General features: G+C 50.6%; 1 protein-coding gene across 1 annotated transcript in view; it reads left to right on the top strand.

Annotated features, from left to right (window-relative positions):
- The window catches only part of LOC143962426 (asialoglycoprotein receptor 1-like), a 42479-nt gene extending 23918 nt beyond the window's left edge, over positions 1-18561 (top strand). The window contains exons 4-8 of the mRNA XM_077471703.1: positions 7040-7105; positions 12723-12779; positions 13544-13695; positions 15595-15701; positions 18029-18561. Coding sequence (XP_077327829.1) covers positions 7040-7105; positions 12723-12779; positions 13544-13695; positions 15595-15701; positions 18029-18179 — 533 coding nt within the window. The 3' untranslated portion in view covers positions 18180-18561. The remainder of the gene's footprint in view (positions 1-7039; positions 7106-12722; positions 12780-13543; positions 13696-15594; positions 15702-18028) is intronic.
- The last annotated feature ends 5991 nt before the right edge of the window (positions 18562-24552 follow it).

The raw sequence follows: 24552 nt of genomic DNA, 5'->3' as shown, positions 1-24552 counted from the left end.
ACGGGTAGCACCCCATATCCAGTATAATAGGGGACGGGTGGCACCCCATATCCGGTATAATAGAGGACAGGTGGCACCCCATATCCAGTATAATAGGGGACAGGTGGCACCCCATATCCAGTATAATAGGGGACGGGTGACACCCCATATCCAGTATAATAGGGGACAGGTGGCACCCCATATCCAGTATAATAGGGGACGGGTGACACCCCATATCCAGTATAATAGGGGACAGGTGGCACCCCATATCCAGTATAATAGGGGACAGGTGGCACCCCATATCCAGTATAATAGAGGACAGGTGGCACCCCATATCCAGTATAATAGGGGACAGGTGGCACCCCATATCCAGTATAATAGGGGATGGGTGGCACCCCATATCCAGTATAATAAGGGATGGGTGGCACCCCATATCCAGTATAATAGGGGACGGGTGGCACCCCATATCCAGTATAATTCAGGACAGGTGGCACCCCATATCCAGTATAATAGGGGACAGATGGCACCCCATATCCAGTATAATAGGGGACGGGTGGCACCCCATATCCAGTATAATAGGGGACAGATGGCACCCCATATGCAGTATAATAGGGGACAGGTGGCACCCCATATCCAGTATAATAGGGGACAGGTGGCACCCCATATCCAGTATAATAAGGGACGGGTGGCATCCCATATCCAGTATAATAGGGGACAGGTGGCACCCCATATCCAGTATAATTCAGGACAGGTGGAACCCCATATCCAGTATAATAGGGGACAGGTGGCACCCCATATCCAGTATAATAGGGGACAGGTGGCACCCCATATCCAGTATAATAGGGGATGGGTGGCACCCCATATCCAGTATAATAGGGGACAGGTGGCACCCCATATCCAGTATAATTCAGGACAGGTGGCACCCCATATCCAGTATAATAGGGGACAGGTGGCACCCCATATCCAGTATAATAGGGGACAGGTGGCACCCCCTATTTAGTATAATAGAGGACAGGTGGCACCCCATATCCAGTATAATAGGGGACAGGTGGCACCCCATATCCAGTATAATAGGGGACGGGTGGCACCCCATATCCAGTATAATAAGGGACAGGTGGCACCCCATATCCAGTATAATAGGGGATGGGTGGCACCCCATATCCAGTATAATAGGGGACGGGTGGCACCCCATAACCAGTATAATATAGGACAGGTGACACCCCATATCCAGTATAATAGGGGACAGGTGGCACCCCATATCCAGTATAATAGGGGACGGGTGGCACCCCATATCCAGTATAATAGGGGACAGGTGGCACCCCATGTCCAGTATAATAGGGGACGGGTGGCACCCCATATCCAGTATAATAGGGGATGGGTGACACCCCATATCCAGTATAATAGGGGACGGGTGACATCCCATATCCAGTATAATAGGGGACAGGTGGCACCCCATATCCAGTATAATAGGGGACGGGTGGCACCCCATATCCAGTATAATAGGGGACGGATGACACACCATATCCAGTATAATAGGGGACAGGTGGCACCCCATATCCAGTATAATAGGGGACGGGTGGCACCCCATATCCAGTATAATAGGGGACGGGTGGCACCCCATATCCAGTATAATAGGGGACGGGTGACACCCCATATCCAGTATAATAGGGGACGGGTGACACCCCATATCCAGTATAATAGGGGACGGGTGGCACCCAATATCCAGTATAATAGGGGACGGGTGGCACCCATATCCAGTATAATAGGGGACGGGTGACACCCCATATCCAGTATAATAGGGGACGGGTGACACCCCATATCCAGTGTAATAGGGGACGGGTGGCACCCCATATCCAGTACAATAGGGGATGGGTGACACCCCATATCCAGTATTATTCAGGACTGGTGGCACCCCATATCCAGTATAATACGTCATGGGTGGCACCCCATATCCAGTATAATACGTCATGGGTGGCACTCCATATCCAGTACAATAGGGGACAGGTGGCACCCCATATCCAGTACAATAGGGGACAGGTGGCACCCCATATCCAGTATAATAGGGGACAGGTGGCACCCCATATCCAGTATAATAGGGGACAGGTGGCACCCCATATCCAGTATAATAGGGGACAGGTGGAACCCCACATCCAGTATAATAGGGGACAGGTGGCACCCTATATCCAGTATAATAGGGGACAGGTGGCACAGCATATCCAGTATAATAGAGGACAGCTGGCACCCCATATCCAGTATAATAGGGAACAGGTGGCACCACATATCCAGTATAATAGAGGACAGGTGGCACCCCATATCCAGTATAATAGAGGACAGGTGGCACCCCATATCCAGTATAATTGAGGACAGGTGGCACCCCATATCCAGTATAATAGGGGACAGGTGGCACCCCATATCCAGTATAATTCAGGACAGGTCCACCCCATATCCAGTATAATAGGGGAGAGGTGGCACCCCATATCCAGTATAATAGGGGACGGGTAGCACCCCATATCCAGTATAATAGGGGACGGGTGGCACCCCATATCCGGTATAATAGAGGACAGGTGGCACCCCATATCCAGTATAATAGGGGACAGATGGCACCCCATATCCAGTATAATAGGGGACGGGTGGCACCCCATATCCAGTATAATAGGGGACAGATGGCACCCCATATGCAGTATAATAGGGGACAGGTGGCACCCCATATCCAGTATAATAGGGGACAGGTGGCACCCCATATCCAGTATAATAAGGGACGGGTGGCATCCCATATCCAGTATAATAGGGGACAGGTGGCACCCCATATCCAGTATAATTCAGGACAGGTGGCACCCCATATCCAGTATAATAGGGGACAGGTGGCACCCCATATCCAGTATAATAGGGGACAGGTGGCACCCCATATCCAGTATAATAGGGGATGGGTGGCACCCCATATCCAGTATAATAGGGGACAGGTGGCACCCCATATCCAGTATAATTCAGGACAGGTGGCACCCCATATCCAGTATAATAGGGGACAGGTGGCACCCCATATCCAGTATAATAGGGGACAGGTGGCACCCCATATTTAGTATAATAGAGGACAGGTGGCACCCCATATCCAGTATAATAGGGGACAGGTGGCACCCCATATCCAGTATAATAGGGGACGGGTGGCACCCCATATCCAGTATAATAAGGGACAGGTGGCACCCCATATCCAGTATAATAGGGGATGGGTGGCACCCCATATCCAGTATAATAGGGGACGGGTGGCACCCCATAACCAGTATAATATAGGACAGGTGACACCCCATATCCAGTATAATAGGGGACAGGTGGCACCCCATATCCAGTATAATAGGGGACGGGTGGCACCCCATATCCAGTATAATAGGGGACAGGTGGCACCCCATGTCCAGTATAATAGGGGACGGGTGGCACCCCATATCCAGTATAATAGGGGACGGGTGACACCCCATATCCAGTATAATAGGGGACGGGTGACATCCCATATCCAGTATAATAGGGGACAGGTGGCACCCCATATCCAGTATAATAGGGGACGGGTGGCACCCCATATCCAGTATAATAGGGGACGGATGACACACCATATCCAGTATAATAGGGGACAGGTGGCACCCCATATCCAGTATAATAGGGGACGGGTGGCACCCCATATCCAGTATAATAGGGGACGGGTGGCACCCCATATCCAGTATAATAGGGGACGGGTGACACCCCATATCCAGTATAATAGGGGACGGGTGACACCCCATATCCAGTATAATAGGGGACGGGTGGCACCCAATATCCAGTATAATAGGGGACGGGTGGCACCCATATCCAGTATAATAGGGGACGGGTGACACCCCATATCCAGTATAATAGGGGACGGGTGACACCCCATATCCAGTATAATAGGGGACAGGTGGCACCCCATATCCAGTATAATTCAGGACAGGTCCACCCCATATCCAGTATAATAGGGGAGAGGTGGCACCCCATATCCAGTATAATAGGGGACGGGTAGCACCCCATATCCAGTATAATAGGGGACGGGTGGCACCCCATATCCGGTATAATAGAGGACAGGTGGCACCCCATATCCAGTATAATAGGGGACAGGTGGCACCCCATATCCAGTATAATAGGGGACAGGTGGCACCCCATATCCAGTATAATAGGGGACGGGTGACACCCCATATCCAGTATAATAGGGGACAGGTGGCACCCCATATCCAGTATAATAGGGGACGGGTGACACCCCATATCCAGTATAATAGGGGACAGGTGGCACCCCATATCCAGTATAATAGGGGACAGGTGGCACCCCATATCCAGTATAATAGAGGACAGGTGGCACCCCATATCCAGTATAATAGGGGACAGGTGGCACCCCATATCCAGTATAATAGGGGATGGGTGGCACCCCATATCCAGTATAATAAGGGACGGGTGGCACCCCATATCCAGTATAATAGGGGACGGGTGGCACTCCATATCCAGTATAATTCAGGACAGGTGGCACCCCATATCCAGTATAATAGGGGACAGATGGCACCCCATATCCAGTATAATAGGGGATGGGTGGCACCCCATATCCAGTATAATAGGGGACGGATGGCACCCCATATGCAGTATAATAGGGGACAGGTGGCACCCCATATCCAGTATAATAGGGGACAGGTGGCACCCCATATCCAGTATAATAAGGGACGGGTGGCATCCCATATCCAGTATAATAGGGGACAGGTGGCACCCCATATCCAGTATAATTCAGGACAGGTGGCACCCCATATCCAGTATAATAGGGGACAGGTGGCACCCCATATCCAGTATAATAGGGGACAGGTGGCACCCCATATCCAGTATAATAGGTGATGGGTGGCACCCCATATCCAGTATAATAGGGGACAGGTGGCACCCCATATCCAGTATAATTCAGGACAGGTGGCACCCCATATCCAGTATAATAGGGGACAGGTGGCACCCCATATCCAGTATAATAGGGGACAGGTGGCACCCCATATTTAGTATAATAGAGGACAGGTGGCACCCCATATCCAGTATAATAGGGGACAGGTGGCACCCCATATCCAGTATAATAGGGGACGGGTGGCACCCCATATCCAGTATAATAAGGGACAGGTGGCACCCCATATCCAGTATAATAGGGGATGGGTGGCACCCCATATCCAGTATAATAGGGGACGGGTGGCACCCCATATCCAGTATAATATAGGACAGGTGACACCCCATATCCAATATAATAGGGGACAGGTGGCACCCCATATCCAGTATAATAGGGGACGGGTGGCACCCCATATCCAGTATAATAGGGGACAGGTGGCACCCCATGTCCAGTATAATAGGGGACGGGTGGCACCCCATATCCAGTATAATAGGGGACGGGTGACACCCCATATCCAGTATAATAGGGGACGGGTGACACCCCATATCCAGTATAATAGGGAACAGGTGGCACCCCATATCCAGTGTAATAGGGGACAGGTGGCACCCCATATCCAGTATAATAGGGGACGGGTGGCACTCCATATCCAGTATAATAAGGGACAGGTGGCACCCCATATCCAGTATAATAGGGGATGGGTGGCACCCCATATCCAGTATAATAGGGGACGGGTGGCACCCCATATCCAGTATAATATAGGACAGGTGACACCCCATATCCAATATAATAGGGGACAGGTGGCACCCCATATCCAGTATAATAGGGGACGGGTGGCACCCCATATCCAGTATAATAGGGGACAGGTGGCACCCCATGTCCAGTATAATAGGGGACGGGTGGCACCCCATATCCAGTATAATAGGGGACGGGTGACACCCCATATCCAGTATAATAGGGGACGGGTGACACCCCATATCCAGTATAATAGGGGACAGGTGGCACCCCATATCCAGTATAATAGGGGACGGGTGACACCCCATATCCAGTATAATAGGGGACAGGTGGCACCCCATATCGAGTATAATAGGGGACGGGTGGCACCCCATATCCACTATAATAGGGGACGGGTGACACACCATATCCAGTATAATAGGGGACAGGTGGCACCCCATATCCAGTATAATAGGGGACGGGTGGCACCCCATATCCAGTATAATAGGGGACGGGTGGCACCCCATATCCAGTATAATAGGGGACGGGTGACACCCCATATCCAGTATAATAGGGGACGGGTGACACCCCATATCCAGTATAATAGGGGACGGGTGGCACCCCATATCCAGTATAATAGGGGACGGGTGGCACCCCATATCCAGTATAATAGGGGACGGGTGGCACCCATATCCAGTATAATAGGGGACGGGTGACACCCCATATCCAGTATAATAGGGGACGGATGACACCCCATATCCAGTGTAATAGGGGATGGGTGGCACCCCATATCCAGTATAATAGGGGACGGGTGGCACCCCATATCCAGTATAATAGGGGACGGGTGACACCCCATATCCAGTATAATAGGGGACGGGTGGCACCCCATATCCAGTATAATAGGGGACGGGTGGCACCCCATATCCAGTATAATAGGGGACGGGTGACACCCCATATCCAGTATAATACGTAATGGGTGGCACCCCATATCCAGTATAATATGTAATGGGTGGCACCCCATATCCAGTATAATAGGGGACGGGTGGCACCCCATATCCAGTATAATAGGGGACGGGTGACACCCCATATCCAGTATAATAGGGGACGGGTGGCACCCCATATCCAGTATAATAGGGGACGGGTGGCACCCCATATCCAGTATAATAGGGGAAAGGTGGGGAGGAACCAGGGAAGGACAAAAATAATCAGAATAAACTTCAGCTTTAAGTCCATGCCTGCTGAGCAATGTGCCAGTGTCCCCCTTCCAGGTATGTATTACCTTTCATAGAGATCACAGGACTTAGCCTGACGATGCCTTCTTCTGCTTTTCTCTCCATGACGACACCATTTTGTTCAGGCATCACTCTGAGTCACTATCTACTTCCTGGACTGGGATTGGACATGTGTGTACATTTACTGTGCTTGATCTGCAATTTCTCTCTATTACAGGTTCTCGGGGAAATGAAGCCTCCTCCCCGGATGGTGACTACAGCGAAGGACAAGAAACTGGGAAAGGTGAGTCGCATTGCCACCTGGGGACAGAATACAAATACTGATACTGTTCTACTACTATGAGGAGAGAAACGTCCTCTGGGGAGGGCAGTGAGGGCTGTCCTCTGGTGAGGGGTGTGGTGACCATTCTCTGGTTAGGGGAGTGAGGGCTGTCCACTGGGGAGGGGTGTGTGGGTAACATCCACTGGGGAGTGGTGTGTGGGTAACATCCACTGGGGAGGGGTGTGTGGGTCATCCACTAGGGAGGGGAGTGTGGGTCATCCACTGGGGAGGGGTGTGTGGGTCATCCACTGGGGAGGGGTGTGTGGGTCATCCACTGGGGAGGGGTGTGTGGGTCATCCACTGGGGAGGGGAGTGTGGGTCATCCACTGAGGAGGGGAGTGTGGGTCATCCACTGAGGAGGGGAGTGTGGGTCATCCACTGAGGAGGGGAGTGTGGGTCATCCACTGAGGAGGGGAGTGTGGGTCATCCACTGGGGAGGGGAGTGTGGGTCATCCACTGGGGAGGGGAGTGTGGGTCATCCACTGAGGAGGGGAGTGTGGGTCATCCACTGGGGAGGGGTGTGTGGGTCATCCACTGGGGAGGGGTGTGTGGGTCATCCACTGAGGAGGGGAGTGTGGGTCATCCACTGGGGAGGGGAGTGTGGGTCATCCACTGGGGAGGGGAGTGTGGGTCATCCACTGGGGAGGGGAGTGTGGGTCATCCACTGGGGAGGGGAGTGTGGGCCGTCCACTGGGGAGGGGTGTGTGGGTCATCCACTGGGGAGGGGTGTGTGGGTCATCCACTGAGGAGGGGAGTGTGGGTCATCCACTGGGGAGGGGTGTGTGAACCGCCCTCTGGCGAGGGGTGCGAGGGCAGTCCTTTGGTGAGGGGAGTGAGGGCCATCCTCTAGGGAGGGGATAGTGAGGGTGTCCTCTGCCAAGGGAAATGGTGACCATCTTCTGGTGAGGGGAGTGGTTGCCGTGCTCTGGTGAGGCGAGGGGTGTGAGGGCCTTTCTATAATGAGGGGTGTGAGGGGCACCTTCTGGTGAGGGGGGTGGTGACTGTTCTCTGGTGAGGGGAGTGAGAGCTGTTCTCTGGAAAGGAGATTGGGGACCGTTCTCTGGGGAGGTAAATGGTGGCCGTCCTCTGGCCAAGGGAGTGGTGACCATCCTCTGGTGAGTGGAGTTGGGGCCGTCCTCTGGGGAGGGGAGTGGTGGCAGTCCTCTGGGGAGGGGAGTGGTGGCAGTCCTCTGGGGAGGGGAGTGGTGGCAGTCCTCTGGGGAGGGGAGTGGTGGCAGTTCTCTGGGGAGGGGAGTGGTGGCAGTTCTCTGGGGAGGGGAGTGGTGGCAGTTCTCTGTGGAGGGGAGTGGTGGCAGTTCAATGTGGAAGGGAGTGGTGGCAGTTCTCTGTGGAGGGGAGTGGTGGCAGTTCTCTGGGGAGGGGAGTGGTGGCAGTTCTCTGGGGAGGGGAGTGGTGGCAGTTCTCTGTGGAGGGGAGTGGTGGCAGTTCAATGTGGAGGGGAGTGGTGGCAGTTCTCTGGGGAGGGGAGTGGTGGCAGCTCTCTGGGGAGGGGAGTGGTGGCAGTTCTCTGTGGAGGGGAGTGGTGGCAGTTTTCTGTGGAGGGGGAGTGGTGGCAGCTCTCTGTGGAGGGGAGTGGTGGCAGCTCTCTGTGGAGGGGAGTGGTGGCAGCTCTCTGTGGAGGGGAGTGGTGGCAGTTCGCTGTGGAGGGGAGTGGTGGCAGTTCGCTGTGGAGGGGAGTGGTGGCAGTTCGCTGTGGAGGGGAGTGGTGGCAGTTCTCTGTGGAGGGGAGTGGTGGCAGTTCTCTGTGGAGGGGAGTGGTGGCAGCTCTCTGTGGAGGGGAGTGGTGGCAGTTCGCTGTGGAGGGGAGTGGTGGCAGTTCGCTGTGGAGGGGAGTGGTGGTAGTTCTCTGTGGAGGGGAGTGGTGGCAGTTCTCTGTGGAGGGGAGTGGTGGCAGTTCTCTGTGGAGGGGAGTGGTGGCAGTTCTCTGTGGAGGGGAGTGGTGGCAGTTCTCTGTGGAGGGGAGTGGTGGCAGTTCTCTGTGGAGGGGAGTGGTGGCAGCTCTCTGTGGAGGGGAGTGGTGGCAGTTCTCTGTGGAGGGGAGTGGTGGCAGCTCTCTGTGGAGGGGAGTGGTGGCAGTTCTCTGTGGAGTGGAGTGGTGGCAGTTCTCTGGGGAGGGAAGTGGTGGCAGTTCTCTGTGGAGGGGAGTGGTGGCAGTTCTCTGTGGAGGGGATTGGTAGCAGTTCTCTGGGGAGGGGAGTGGTGGCAGTTCTCTGTGGAGGGGAGTGGTGGCAGTTCTCTGTGGAGGGGAGTGGTGGCATCTCTCTGTGGAGGGGAGTGGTGGCAGTTCTCTGTGGAGGGGAGTGGTGGCAGTTCTCTGTGGAGGGGAGTGGTGGCAGCTCTCTGTGGAGGGGAGTGGTGGCAGTTCTCTGTGGAGGGGAGTGGTGGCAGCTCTCTGTGGAGGGGAGTGGTGGCAGTTCTCTGTGGAGTGGAGTGGTGGCAGTTCTCTGGGGAGGGAAGTGGTGGCAGTTCTCTGTGGAGGGGAGTGGTGGCAGTTCTCTGTGGAGGGGATTGGTAGCAGTTCTCTGGGGAGGGGAGTGGTGGCAGTTCTCTGTGGAGGGGAGTGGTGGCAGTTCTCTGTGGAGTGGAGTGGTGGTAGTTCTCTGGGGAGGGAAGTGGTGGCAGTCCTCTGTGGAGGGGAGTGGTGGCAGTTCCCTGTGGAGGGGAGTGGTAGCAGTTCTCTGTGGAGGGGAGTGGTGGCAGTTCTCTGTGGAGGGGAGTGGTGGCAGTTCTCTGTGGAGGGGAGTGGTGGCAGTTCTCCGGGGATGGGAGTGGTGGCAGTTCTCTGTGGAGGGGAGTGGTGGCAGTTCTCCGGGGATGGGAGTGGTGGCAGTTCTCTGTGGAGGGGAGTGGTGGCAGTTCTCTGTGGAGGGGAGTGGTGGCAGTTCTCCGGGGATGGGAGTGGTGGCAGTTCTCTGTGGAGGGGAGTGGTGGCAGTTCTCTGTGGAGGGGAGTGGTGGCAGTTCTCTGTGGAGGGGAGTGGTGGCAGTTCTCTGGGGAGGGGAGTGGTGGCAGTTCTCTGGGGATGGGAGTGGTGGCAGTTCTCTGTGGAGGGGAGTGGTGGCAGTTCTCCGGGGAGGGGAGTGGTGGCAGTTCTCTGTGGAGGGGAGTGGTGGCAGTTCTCTGGGGAGGGGAGTGGTTGCAGTTCTCTGTGGAGGGGAGTGGTGGCAGTTCTCCGGGGAGGGGAGTGGTGGCAGTTCTCTGTGGAGGGGAGTGGTGGCAGTTCTCTGGGGAGGGGAGTGGTGGCAGTTCTCTGTGGAGGGGAGTGGTGGCAGTTCTCTGGGGATGGGAGTGGTGGCAGTTCTCTGTGGAGGGGAGTGGTGGCAGTTCTCCGGGGAGGGGAGTGGTGGCAGTTCTCTGTGGAGGGGAGTGGTGGCAGTTCTCTGGGGAGGGGAGTGGTGGCAGTTCTCTGTGGAGGGGAGTGGTGGCAGTTCAATGTGGAAGGGAGTGGTGGCAGTTCTCTGGGGAGGGGAGTGGTGGCAGCTCTCTGGGGAGGGGAGTGGTGGCAGTTCTCTGTGGAGGGGAGTGGTGGCAGTTTTCTGTGGAGGGGGAGTGGTGGCAGCTCTCTGTGGAGGGGAGTGGTGGCAGCTCTCTGTGGAGGGGAGTGGTGGCAGCTCTCTGTGGAGGGGAGTGGTGGCAGTTCGCTGTGGAGGGGAGTGGTGGCAGTTCGCTGTGGAGGGGAGTGGTGGCAGTTCTCTGTGGAGGGGAGTGGTGGCAGTTCTCTGTGGAGGGGAGTGGTGGCAGCTCTCTGTGGAGGGGAGTGGTGGCAGTTCGCTGTGGAGGGGAGTGGTGGCAGTTCGCTGTGGAGGGGAGTGGTGGTAGTTCTCTGTGGAGGGGAGTGGTGGCAGTTCTCTGTGGAGGGGAGTGGTGGCAGTTCTCTGTGGAGGGGAGTGGTGGCAGTTCTCTGTGGAGGGGAGTGGTGGCATCTCTCTGTGGAGGGGAGTGGTGGCAGTTCTCTGTGGAGGGGAGTGGTGGCAGCTCTCTGTGGAGGGGAGTGGTGGCAGTTCTCTGTGGAGGGGAGTGGTGGCAGTTCTCTGTGGAGGGGAGTGGTGGCAGTTCTCTGTGGAGGGGAGTGGTGGCAGTTCTCTGGGGATGGGAGTGGTGGCAGCTCTCTGTGGAGGGGAGTGGTGGCAGTTCTCTGTGGAGTGGAGTGGTGGCAGTTCTCTGGGGAGGGAAGTGGTGGCAGTTCTCTGTGGAGGGGAGTGGTGGCAGTTCTCTGTGGAGGGGATTGGTAGCAGTTCTCTGGGGAGGGGAGTGGTGGCAGTTCTCTGTGGAGGGGAGTGGTGGCATCTCTCTGTGGAGGGGAGTGGTGGCAGTTCTCTGTGGAGGGGAGTGGTGGCAGCTCTCTGTGGAGGGGAGTGGTGGCAGTTCTCTGTGGAGGGGAGTGGTGGCAGCTCTCTGTGGAGGGGAGTGGTGGCAGTTCTCTGTGGAGTGGAGTGGTGGCAGTTCTCTGGGGAGGGAAGTGGTGGCAGTTCTCTGTGGAGGGGAGTGGTGGCAGTTCTCTGTGGAGGGGATTGGTAGCAGTTCTCTGTGGAGGGGAGTGGTGGCAGTTCTCTGTGGAGGGGAGTGGTGGCAGTTCTCTGTGGAGTGGAGTGGTGGCAGTTCTCTGGGGAGGGAAGTGGTGGCAGTCCTCTGTGGAGGGGAGTGGTGGCAGTTCCCTGTGGAGGGGAGTGGTAGCAGTTCTCTGTGGAGGGGAGTGGTAGCAGTTCTCTGTGGAGGGGAGTGGTGGCAGTTCTCTGTGGAGGGGAGTGGTGGCAGTTCTCCGGGGATGGGAGTGGTGGCAGTTCTCTGTGGAGGGGAGTGGTGGCAGTTCTCCGGGGATGGGAGTGGTGGCAGTTCTCTGTGGAGGGGAGTGGTGGCAGTTCTCTGTGGAGGGGAGTGGTGGCAGTTCTCCGGGGATGGGAGTGGTGGCAGTTCTCTGTGGAGGGGAGTGGTGGCAGTTCTCTGTGGAGGGGAGTGGTGGCAGTTCTCTGTGGAGGGGAGTGGTGGCAGTTCTCTGGGGAGGGGAGTGGTGGCAGTTCTCTGGGGATGGGAGTGGTGGCAGTTCTCTGTGGAGGGGAGTGGTGGCAGTTCTCCGGGGAGGGGAGTGGTGGCAGTTCTCTGTGGAGGGGAGTGGTGGCAGTTCTCTGGGGAGGGGAGTGGTGGCAGTTCTCTGTGGAGGGGAGTGGTGGCAGTTCTCCGGGGAGGGGAGTGGTGGCAGTTCTCTGTGGAGGGGAGTGGTGGCAGTTCTCTGGGGAGGGGAGTGGTGGCAGTTCTCTGTGGAGGGGAGTGGTGGCAGTTCTCTGGGGATGGGAGTGGTGGCAGTTCTCTGTGGAGGGGAGTGGTGGCAGTTCTCCGGGGAGGGGAGTGGTGGCAGTTCTCTGTGGAGGGGAGTGGTGGCAGTTCTCTGTGGAGGGGAGTGGTGGCAGTTCTCTGGGGAGGGGAGTGGTGGCAGTTCTCTGTGGAGGGGAGTGGTGGCAGTCCTCTGTGGAGGGGAGTGGTGGCAGTCCTCTGTGGAGGGGAGTGGTGGCAGTTCACTGGTGAGAAGTATAAGGACTTCCCTCTGTTTCTGTGTCTGTAGATGGACCCCCGATATCGGCATTCAGGAGGGGGACACCCCGACTTCCACCAGAAAATGGTGAGTGCAGAACACAACCAACCAGCTGGAAGAAAATATGTGTATCCAATCACGGCAGACATTGTATCATTATCAGCCCAATTCCAGACAAATCTTTTATTTAGTTTTAAGCCACGTACACACAATCGGAAATTCGGCCAGCAAAAAATCCGAATGAGCGCTTTTGGTGAGAAAATGCGACCGTGTGTAACGCTCCATCGGACTTTTGCTGGCCGAATTCCCGACAGCGAAAGATTGAAAGCAGGTTCTCAATTTTTCGGGTCGGAAAAAGTTCCCAATCGGAAATTCCGATTCGTCTGTACCAATTCCAAACGCGCAAAATTTCTACGCATGCTCCGAAGCATTGACCTTCATTTTCTCGGCTCGTCGTGGTGTTGTACCTCCCCCGTGTTCTTGACGGTCGACAGTTCAGCTGTGTACGGGGCATTAGGGGAATGGGCGGAGCCTCTGTCAAGTGTTATTGGGGTATTTCCCATTTCTCTCCAATGGGTACACAGACAAAAGCACATTGGATGATGGGGGAGTGGTTAGAACTTGATGACATCACTGCTCCACCCTACAATGAGGTCGGTTTACCAAAGGAGTAGACTAAGTTCACTTTTGTAGAGAATACCCAATCATGTGCATGGAAAATGAGAAAAAAAGGGATTTTTACCACCCACTAAACGGAAGTAAAAGCGGTCTACCCCTTTGCGTGTCTCTGGGAAGGGGGTCTCACTCTGAATTCCTCGGTAACGGCCGGGATCTCCTCCTCCTCCTCCTAGAGACCTATGATGGCGCCTGTCCTGACGATTGGACCGAGTTCCGAGGGAGTTGCTACTATTTCTCCAATCTGGCTAAATCCTGGACGGAGGCCCAAAAGATGTGCCAGAGGAGAAAGGCCAGACTGACCGTCGTCAACACCCAGGAGGAGCAGGTAAGTGCGCGTTAAGGTGGAGATAAAATGACAGATTCTGAGGTTGTGTGCGGATGAGCGGTGCCACATAGGAGGCTGAGGCTGTGTGCGGGTGAGCGGTGCCACATAGGGTGATGGGTGCCACATAGGAGGCTGAGGCTGTGTGCAGGTGATGGGTGCCACATAGGAGGCTGAGGCTGTGTGCTGGTGATCAGTGCCACATAGGAGGCTGAGGCTGTGTGCGGGTGAGCGGTGCCACATAGGGTGATGGGTGCCACATAGGAGGCTGAGGCTGTGTGCAGGTGATCAGTGCCACATAGGAGGCTGAGGCTGTGTGCAGGTGATCAGTGCCACATAGGAGGCTGAGGCTGTGTGCTGGTGATCAGTGCCACATAGGAGGCTGAGGCTGTGTGCGGGTGAGCGGTGCCACATAGGGTGATGGGTGCCACATAGGAGGCTGAGGCTGTGTGCTGGTGATCAGTGCCACATAGGAGGCTGAGGCTGTGTGCGGGTGAGCGGTGCCACATAGGGTGATGGGTGCCACATAGGAGGCTGAGGCTGTGTGCAGGTGATCAGTGCCACATAGGAGGCTGAGGCTGTGTGCGGGTGAGCTGGTGCCACATGAGATTCTGAGGCTGTGTGCGGATGAGCTGGTGCCAGGTAGGAGGCTGAGGCTATGCAGGTGAGCTGGTGCCACATAGGAGGCTGAGACTGTATGTGGGTGAGTTGGTGCCACCTGGGAGACTGAGGCTGTGTGCAGGAGCAGTTCTCTTGGTGGCATATATGTGAGTCTAAGCAGGAGAGGTATGGGGCAGAATGGGGAAAAGAGAGAGTGTCAGGACTTGAAGCAAAGCCAAAAATTTGAATTGAGTGACCGGCATTGTGAGAAGAAGTAGTGGACAATTTGGAAAGACAATATAAAGAAACTCAGAGGGTGGATTCAGTGCTAGAGAAGACCAGTTCCTGCACACAGCCTCAGCTCTCCTTGAGGTGGTCTGGATGGGGCTTGCAGATAAGTCCTTGAGGTGTTCCGGGTGGGTCATTTAGAAAAGACTGTGTGAAGGTCTGGATAGGTCCTGAAGATACCATGTGGTGGTCTGGCTTAATCCTGGCGATATGCCCATGTGGTGGTCTGGATGAGTCCTTGAGGTAGTCTAGATGGGTCCTTGAGATAAGCTCATGTGAAAGTCTTAATAGGTCCTGGAGATACGCCCATGTAGAGGTCTGGATGAGTCCCTGAGGGGGTCTGGATGAGTCCCTGAGGTGGTCTGGATGGGTCCTGGAGATACCCATGTGGTGATCTGGATGAGTCCTTGAGCTATGCCTATGTGTCATTCTGGATGAGTCCTTGAGGTGGTCTGGATGGGTCCTGTAAATAAGTTACAGAGGTGGTCTGGATGGGTCATGTAAATAAGTTACAGAGGTGGTCTGGATGGGTCCTGTAAATAAGTTACAGAGGTGGTCGGGATGGGTCCTCTAAATAAGTTACAGAGGTGGTCTGGATGGGTCATGTAAATAAGTTACAGAGGTGGTCGGGATGGGTCCTTGAGATAAAGCAATGGGTCGGGAATCGGGATGGGTCCTGAAGATAAACACATGTGGTGGTTTGAATGTGTCCTTAAGACAAGCCCTTGTGGTGATCAAGACTACTGAAACATTCAGATCTCTCGGATCAGCACATGCTCTATACGTCTCCTTATGCTATGTGACACAACAATGGCTGTGTCAGGCCTTCACAGCTTTAGCTTTGGCACCTCTGCAAAGTGAGGGAGATAAGAAAGTTTGGGCAGTAATACATTCCCATCAGGATCAGAAAGCGTACCCACATGACCACTTGATAGTTCCCACCACTGATATGGGACCAAGCTTCCCCCTTCTCTTCATTGTAACTATTACTTCTCTTCATTATGTGTTCTTTAGGTTTTCCTGACAAAGTTTGCCATGAAGATACGGGTCTGGATTGGGCTGAGTGAAATTGACGGGGATTGGAAATGGGTGGATGGTACCCCATTTTCCTCCACACCAAAGTAATGTCCTTTCTGAATTACCCAACATTTTTCTGTCACCTGAAAGTTCCATGTGCTTTACAGTCTCTACCGCCCACATTCCTAATTTAAAGGTTACAAAAATTGGATGAGGCCATTCGAAGTGTTGTGGGACACTTAGAGGATGAGGCCATTCTAAGGGTTGTGGAACTCCTAGGGAGTGAGACCATGTCCAGGGTTGTTGGACGCTCAGGGAATGAGGCCATTCCAAGGGTCATAGGGCTTCTAGGGGATGAGGCCATTCCAAGGGTTGTGGTCCTCTTAGGGGACGAGGCCATTCCAAGGGTTTTGGGACTCTTAGGGGATAGACCATTCTGTGGGTTGTGGGACTTTTAGGGGACAAGGCCATTTCAAGGGTTGTGGAACTCTTAGGGGACAAGGCCATGTCCAGGGTTGTGGGATACTTAGGAGACAAGGCCATGCCAACAGTTGTGAAACTTAGGGGATGAGGCCATTCTGTGGGTTGAGGAACTCTTAGGGGATGAGGCCGAAACTTTTAGGGAATGAGGCTATGCCAATAGTTGTGGAACTCATATGCCCCATGCACATGGTTGGACATTCCGACCACAAAATCCATCTGATTTTTTTCCTACGGATTTTGGCCGAAACTTGTGTTGCATACACACGGTTGGACAAAGTTGTCAGAAAATAAAATCGTTCGGAATGAGGTGACGTAAACATCGTACGACAGGACTACGTAGAGGCCAGTAGCCAATAGCTTTCATCTCCAAATTTTTTCTGAACATGCGTGGCACTTTGTGCATCGGAATTCTCTACACACGATCGGAAAAAGTCTGATCGGATTCTGTTGTCCGAAAATTTTAGATCCTGCTCTCAAACTTTTTCCATCCGAAATTCCGACGGAAAATGTCCGATAGAGCCCACACAGGATCGGATTTTCCGACAACATAATCCGATTGGATGTTTTCCGTCGCAAATTTCAACCGTGTGTGGTTGAAATTAGGGGAAGAAGACATGCCAAGGGTTGTGAAACTTAGGGGATGAGGCCATTCCAAGGTTTGGGGGATAGACCATTCTGTGGGCTGTGGGACTTTTAGGGGACAAGGCCATTTCAGTGGTTGTGGAACTCTTCGAGGACAAGGCCATTCCAAGGGTTGTGGAACTCTTCGGGCACAAGGCTATTCCAAGGGTTGTAGAACTTAGGGGACAAGGCCATTTCAGTGGTTGTGGAACTCTTCGGGGACAAGGCCATTCCAAGGGTTGTAGAACTTTTAGGGGACAAGGCCATTTCAGGGGTTGTGGAACTCTTCGGGAACAAGGTCATTCCAAGGGTTGTAGAACTTTTAGGGGGCAAGGCCCTTTCAGTGGTTGTGGAACTCTTCGGGGACAAGGCCATTCCAAGGTTTGGGGGATAGACCATTCTGTGGGCTGTGGGACTTTTAGGGGACGAGGCCATTTCAGTGGTTGTGGAACTCTTCGGGGACAAGGCTATTCCAAGGGTTGTAGAACTTTTAATGCACAAGGCCATTTCAGTGGTTGTGGAACTCTTCGGGGATAAGGCCATTCCAAGGTTTGGGGGATAGACCATTCTGTGGGCTGTGGGACTTTTAGGGGATGAGGCCCTTTCAGTGGTTGTGGAACTCTTCGAGAACAAGGCCATTCCAAGGGTTGTGGAACTCTTCGGGGACAAGGCTATTCCAAGGGTTGTAGACCTTTTAGGGGACAAGGCCATTTCAGTGGTTGTGGAACTCTTCGAGGACAAGGCCATTCCAATGGTTGTGGAACTCTTAGGGGACAAGGCCATTCCAAGGGTTGTAGAACTTTTAGGGGACAAGGCCATTTCAGTGGTTGTGGAACTCTTCTGGGACAAGGTCATTCCAAGGGTTGTAGAACTTTTAATGGACAAGGCCATTTCAGTGGTTGTGGAACTCTTCGGGGACAAGGGCATTCCAAGTGTTGTAGAACTTTTAGGGGACAAGGCCATTTCAGTGGTTGTGGAACTCTTCGGGGATGAGGCCATTCTAAGGGTTGTGGAACTCTTAGGGGACAAGGCCAGTCCAAGGGTTTGTGGAACTCTTATGGGATGAGGCCATGCTAATGGTTGTGGAACTCTTTTGGGAAGAAGGTATGCCAGGGGTTTTGAAACTCTTATGGGATGAGGCCATTCGAAGGGTTGTGGGACTCTTAGGGGTTGATGCCATTCCAAGGGTTGTGGGACTCTTAGTGGATGAAGTTATTCCAAGGGTTGTTGAACTCTCAGTCTCCAATAACTCACACTGTTTTTCTTCCACTAGGGACCTCCTGTATGTTGCACTCATCTTGTATACCTCCGTCTTGTGTCTTTGCAGGAAATGGGCCCCCGGCCAGCCGGATGAGTTTTTCGGTCACGGTCTTGGTGGCGGAGAGGACTGCGCTCAGTTCAATTACAATGGTGACTGGAATGACGAGCATTGTACCCGCGCTTACCGCTACATCTGCGAGAAGAAGGCGGTGCAGTGATCAAATCCCGCACGAGCAATCCAGGGGCCAAAAACGGACTGCTAGGTCATAGCCAAGACATGGAGATCCCGCTGAACATGACTTCGGAATTCTACAAAATGACCTCAGAGTTCAATTCTCTCATTTTATTTTAGTTGTCCTCCGAGCACCCCCATAACATGAGGAACCTCCTCATAGGTTGGGGGTTCCTCTCTGTCCCGGTCTCTGTGTACAGTATTACCGTTGTACTAACAAGCCATGTTTGGGTTGAATGCCGATGTCTATGCTCACTGATACTTTGGTAAGGGCTGCCTGTATACCTGACATATCATGTACCCTCTTCTGAGAACGGATCAGATTGTTCCGCTCGCTCACACCTTGATTAAAGTTTGATGAGAATCTATATATATATATATATGATGGTGTCTTCTGCTTCTCTGGTATTTTCTGAACAATTCTGAGGTGGCCCAGAGCTTGAACCCATGGCAGTGCCAGCAAGAACGTCTACCCAGCCTTACTTATCTTGCAGTGTGTCAGAGTCGTAGATGTCGTGTTCTACACCGTGCTGTCCTGAGGTCCTCCAACCCATCCGTCTACATCTACACCACCTTCACCATACTGTGTTTTCAGGAAAATAGGGGGGTGCCGTAGCTGAGCTCATCCTGGCTGTCATGCCGGTCTTTAGTACTTTCTGGAACAAGTATGCGGTGCCCCTAGTGGTGGGTGACCAGCCAGTTCCTGCACTAGGAGGCCTACATAAATACTTCCAGGTGGGGGTGGTTGGAAACCATGCGCTGAGCTGTGGCCCCTCACTCCATGGCCACAAGGTGTCAAGGTGACTGGCCGCTTCTCCCAACCACCACCAGCGGCCAGTCCCCTGCCCCCCCCGGGGCCGGTGTCCACATTTACCTCCTCGGGTACAGGCCACTGGGATGATGAGGACCAGCCTGCCGCTTGCTGGAACTTTTCTTTACTCGTGCAACCGGCCAAGTCCATACAGCATGGTATTTAATGATTCATAGGAACAGTCCTTTACTTCACGGTTCCGTAAAAAACGGAGAGCAGCACGATGCAAGGGTTCCCAGCGGTCCCTGATTTCAAAGGACTCCACCTTCGACCACCCCTGATGTTTAACCCCTTCCCTGCCAGTGTCATTAGTACAGTGACAGTGCATATATATATATATATATATATATATATATACATATATATATACATATATATATACATATATATATACATATATATATACATATATATATATATATATATATATATATATATATATATATATATATATATATATACATATATATATATATACATATACATACATATACATATATATATATATATATATATATATATATATATATATATATATACATATATATATATTTTTTTTTGCACTAATCACTGTATTGGTGTCACTGGTTCCCCATAAATGTGTCGGTTAAGTGTCCGATTTGTCCGACGCAACGTCGTAGTCCCGCTATAGGTTGCTGATCGCCGCCGTTACTAGTAAAAAAAAAAAAAATAGAAATAAAAAAAAAATATGCCATGGTTTGTAGACGCTGTAACTTTGGCGTAAACCAATCAATATACACTTATTGGGATTTTTTTATCCATTGGCATAAATTGATAACGAAATTGGATTTTTTTTTATTGGATATGTTTTAGAGCAGAAAGTAAAAAAAATATAATTAAATATAATTATTATTATAAATGATTAATAAATTATTAATATAAATTGTCGCTCTTTTTTTTGTTTATAGTGCAAAAAAAATGATCAAATACCGCCAAAAGAACGTTCTATTTTTTTTTGGGGGGGGGGAAGGAAATCAATTTTATTTTGGTACAGCATCGCATGACCGCGCAATTGCCAGTTAAAGAAACGCCTGAAAAATGGCCTGATCATGAAGGGGGTGGGGTAAATCTCCCCGGAGCTGAACTGGTTAAATAAGTATTTTTTTTTTTGGCTGAAAAATTTGTGATAACCCCCAAACATATATTATATATAGTAATATATATATAATTACATTTTATTTATTTATTTCCCTATTTTTCTGCCTTTTTATTTTATATATATATATATGTATATGTATGTGTGTGTGTATATATATATATATATATATATGAAAGAAAATAAATTAAATGTAAGTTAAAATGTGTGTGTGTATATATATATATATATATATATATATATATATATATATATATATATATATATATATATATATATATATATATATATTTATATTTAGCAGAGACCTTAAGAAATTAAATCGTTGCAATTTTTTTGCATCACGCAGTATTTGCGCAGCGGTTTTGCAAACGCAATTTTTTTTTTTTTTTGGAAGAAATACGCTTTAATGAATAAAAAAAAGAAAAACAAAAAAAAAAAAAAAATATATACCCCATTTTTTTTGTATAATGTGAAAGATGATGTTACGCCGAAATAAATAGATACCCAACATGTCACGTTTATAAAATTTGCGCACGCTCGTGGAATGGCGATAAACTGCGGTAATTATAAATCTCCATAGGCGACGCTCTAAACACCTCTACAGGTGACCAGTTTAGAGTGACAGAGGAGGTCTAGTGATAGAATTATCACTCTCGCTCTGACGTTTGCGGCGAAACCTCACACGTGTGGTGCGAACACCGTTTACATATGCACACGTGCGACTTATGTATGCGTTTGCGTCTGTGCATGAGCGCGGATGGATGGGGGTGCTTTTGAAAAATAAATAAAAAATCCTATTTATTTTACTTTTTTATTTGTAAACTTTCCCTTTTTATTTTTGTTTATCACTTTTATTCCTATTAGAAGGAATGTAAACATCCTTTGTAGTAGAAATAATGGTGACCGGTCCTCTTTATGGAGAGATCTGGGGGTCAAATAGACCTCAAATCTCTTCTTTACCTTTTAAAAAGCAAAAAATCCCCCCCCACCCAAAAAAAAGATTTACTTCCATCCTGGACAGGAAGTGAGGTCATGGCTCTGGTCCTCCAAGGCCATAGAGTGTTATCTCTTTGATCGCCTATTGGAGGAGCCGGCTGCACCATCATATTGTTTCTCGTGGAGAATCGGTGGAAACGGAAAACCCAAGAAATTCCACCGCCGCTTCAGAAAGCATTCCAGCGGCTCGTGAGTGGCTCGGAACGTTTTCATGAGAAGAGGCTGAAAAACCAATCCTGGGGTTATGGGGGATATCTTCAGACATACCCCCCTCCCCCGGTAAACCACCTACAAACCACAACTAATAGATACGTATTTCAGTCAATAGGTGTCCCTTGTTCCAGTGGTGTAAACCATGAAGGGCCCCCCGTACCCCCGGACAGGGCCCTTTCCTCTGAGCCCGGTGGTGGAACACCAGGGTCCAGTCACAAGTGGGTGCCTGCATAGAAAGGAACCGATTTCTCCATTTCCAGGAGAATGGCGAGACGGGTTCCTCTATGTCGGTGTTTTCCCAGGTAGGGCACCCTTGGAGTACCCCGAGGGGGGATGGCGCCGCACTGCAACCACCCCGCAACTCTGTGCGTTACATGCAGTAACAGCATAGTGATGATCCATGTGAGGGGTTAAAACAGGCGGTGAGGAGGCAACATAGCGCCTCTTTACAGACTCTCAAATGCCCCTGAAAAGCAATCAGAGCATGGATCACATTTCAGAGGAACAGCATTTTTTTTTCCGGGTACTTTCAACAAGCAAGGAAAAAAAAATCAGTTCTGATTGTACACATATAGGAGGTCAGGATATAACACGCATACATACATAATGCACACACATACAAAGTAATCAAAATAAGTCAAACAATAGTAACCAGTAGGTCCTCGAAGAACCTATGACCCGGTATAAAAGAGAAGAGAATGACCTATGACCCCAGGTATAAAAGGGAAGAGAATGACCTATGACCCCAGGTATAAAAGAGAAGAGAATGACCTATGACCCCAGGTATAAAAGGAAAGAGAATGACCCATGACCCCAGGTATAAAAGGGAAGAGAATGACCTATGACCCCAGGTATAAAAGGAAAGAGAATGACCTATGACCCCAGGTATAAAAGGAAAGAGAATGACCCATGACCCCAGGTATAAAAGGGAAGAGAATGACCCATGACCCCAGGTATAAAAGGGAAGAGAATGACCTATGACCCCAGGTATAAAAGAGAAGAGAATGACCTATGACCCCAGGTATAAAAGGAAAGAGAATGACCCATGACCCCAGGTATAAAAGGGAAGAGAATGACCTATGACCCCAGGTATAAAAGAGAAGAGAATGACCTATGACCCCAGGTATAAAAGGAAAGAGAATGACCCATGACCCCAGGTATAAAAGGGAAGAGAATGACCCATGACCCCAGGTATAAAAGAGAAGAGAATGACCTATGACCCCAGGTATAAAAGGAAAGAGAATGACCTGTGACCCCAGGTATAAAAGGGAAGAGAATGACCTATGACCACAGGTATAAAAGGGAACAGAATGACCTATGACCCCAGGTATAAAAGAGAAGAGAATGACCTATGACCGCAGGTATAAAAGGGAAGAGAATGACCTATGACCCCAGGTATAAAAGGGAACAGAATGACCTATGACCCCAGGTATAAAAGGGAATAGAATGACCTATGACCCCAGGTATAAAAGGGAAGAGAATGACCCCAGGTATAAAAGGGAAGAGAATGACCCATGACCCCAGGTATAAAAGGGAAAAGAATGACCTATGACCCCAGGTATAAAAGAGAAGAGAATGACCTATGACCCCAGGTATAAAAGGAAAGAGAATGACCCATGACCCCAGGTATAAAAGGGAAGAGAATGACCCATGACCCCAGGTATAAAAGGAAAGAGAATGACCTGTGACCCCAGCTATGAAAGGGAAGAGAATGACCTATGACCACAGGTATAAAAGGGAACAGAATGACCTATGACCCCAGGTATAAAAGAGAAGAGAATGACCTATGACCGCAGGTATAAAAGGGAAGAGAATGACCTATGACCCCAGGTATAAAAGGGAACAGAATGACCTATGACCCCAGGTATAAAAGGGAATAGAATGACCTATGACCCCAGGTATAAAAGGGAAGAGAATGACCCATGACCCCAGGTATAAAAGGGAAGAGAATGACCCATGACCCCAGGTATAAAAGGGAAGAGAATGACCCATGACCCCAGGTATAAAAGGGAAAAGAATGACCTATGACCCCAGGTATAAAAGGGAAGAGAATGACCTATGACCCCAGGTATAAAATAGAAGAGAATGACCTATGACCCCAGGTACAAAAGGGAACAGAATGACCTATGACCCCAGGTATAAAAGGGAAAAGAATGACCTATGACCCCAGGTATAAAAGGGAACGGAATGACCTATGACCCCAGGTATAAAATAGAAGAGAATGACCTATGACCCAGCTATAAAAGGAGAAGAGAATGACCTATGACCCCAGGTATAAAAGAAGAAGAGAATGACCTATGACCCCATGTATAAAAGGGAACAGAATGACCTATGACCCCAGGTATAAAAGGGAACAGAATGACTTATGACCCCAGGTATAAAAGGGAACAGAATGACCTATAACCCCAGGTATAAAATAGAAGAGAATGACCTATGACCCCAGCTATAAAAGGAGAAGAGAATGACCTATGACCCCAGCTATAAAAGGAGAAGAGAATGACCTAAGACCCCAGGTATAAAAGGGAAAAGAATGACCTATGGCATCAGGAATAAAATAGGGAAGAGAATGACCTATGACCTCAGGTATAAAATAGAAGAGAATGACCTATGACCCCAGGTATAAAAGGGAACGGAATGACTTATGACCCCAGGTATAAAAGGGAACGGAATGACCTATAACCCCAGGTATAAAATAGAAGAGAATGACCTATGACTACAGCTATAAAAGGAGAAGAGAATGACCTATGACCCCAGCTATAAAAGGAGAAGAGAATGACCTATGACCCCAGGTATAAAAGGGAAAAGAATGACCTATGGCATCAGGAATAAAATAGGGAAGAGAATGACCTATGACCCCAGGTATAAAATAGAAGAGAATGACCTATGACTCTAGGTATATCAGGGAACAGAATAACCTTTGACCCCAGGTCTGGTGCTGACACACTGCACTACCCTGAGTAAAGGTACATTTTGCACGATATCTGGCAGACCTTTTTACATTGCCACTTGAGGGAAACATGGATACCCCTCAAAAGAGGCCTTTGATTCACTACATTTGTGAGCAGTACATCTATATATATATATATATATATATATCCCTTTTTGGGGCGAAGTTACTGCTACAAAATAGTTTGAACTTGCAATTAGCCTGCCATACAATCGTGAAAAGTTTTCCACGATTTCAGTCCTATAACTGACCACATTGCATCTTCTTGTGTT

Source organism: Lithobates pipiens, unplaced genomic scaffold, assembly GCF_037356315.1.
Source record: "Lithobates pipiens isolate NorthernLeopardFrog02 unplaced genomic scaffold, aLitPip1_a1.2 Scaffold_8, whole genome shotgun sequence".
NCBI classification, from domain to species: Eukaryota; Metazoa; Chordata; class Amphibia; order Anura; family Ranidae; genus Lithobates; species Lithobates pipiens.
The sequence above is the reverse complement of the archived record's forward strand: the minus strand, read 5'-3'. Positions and strand labels throughout refer to the sequence as shown.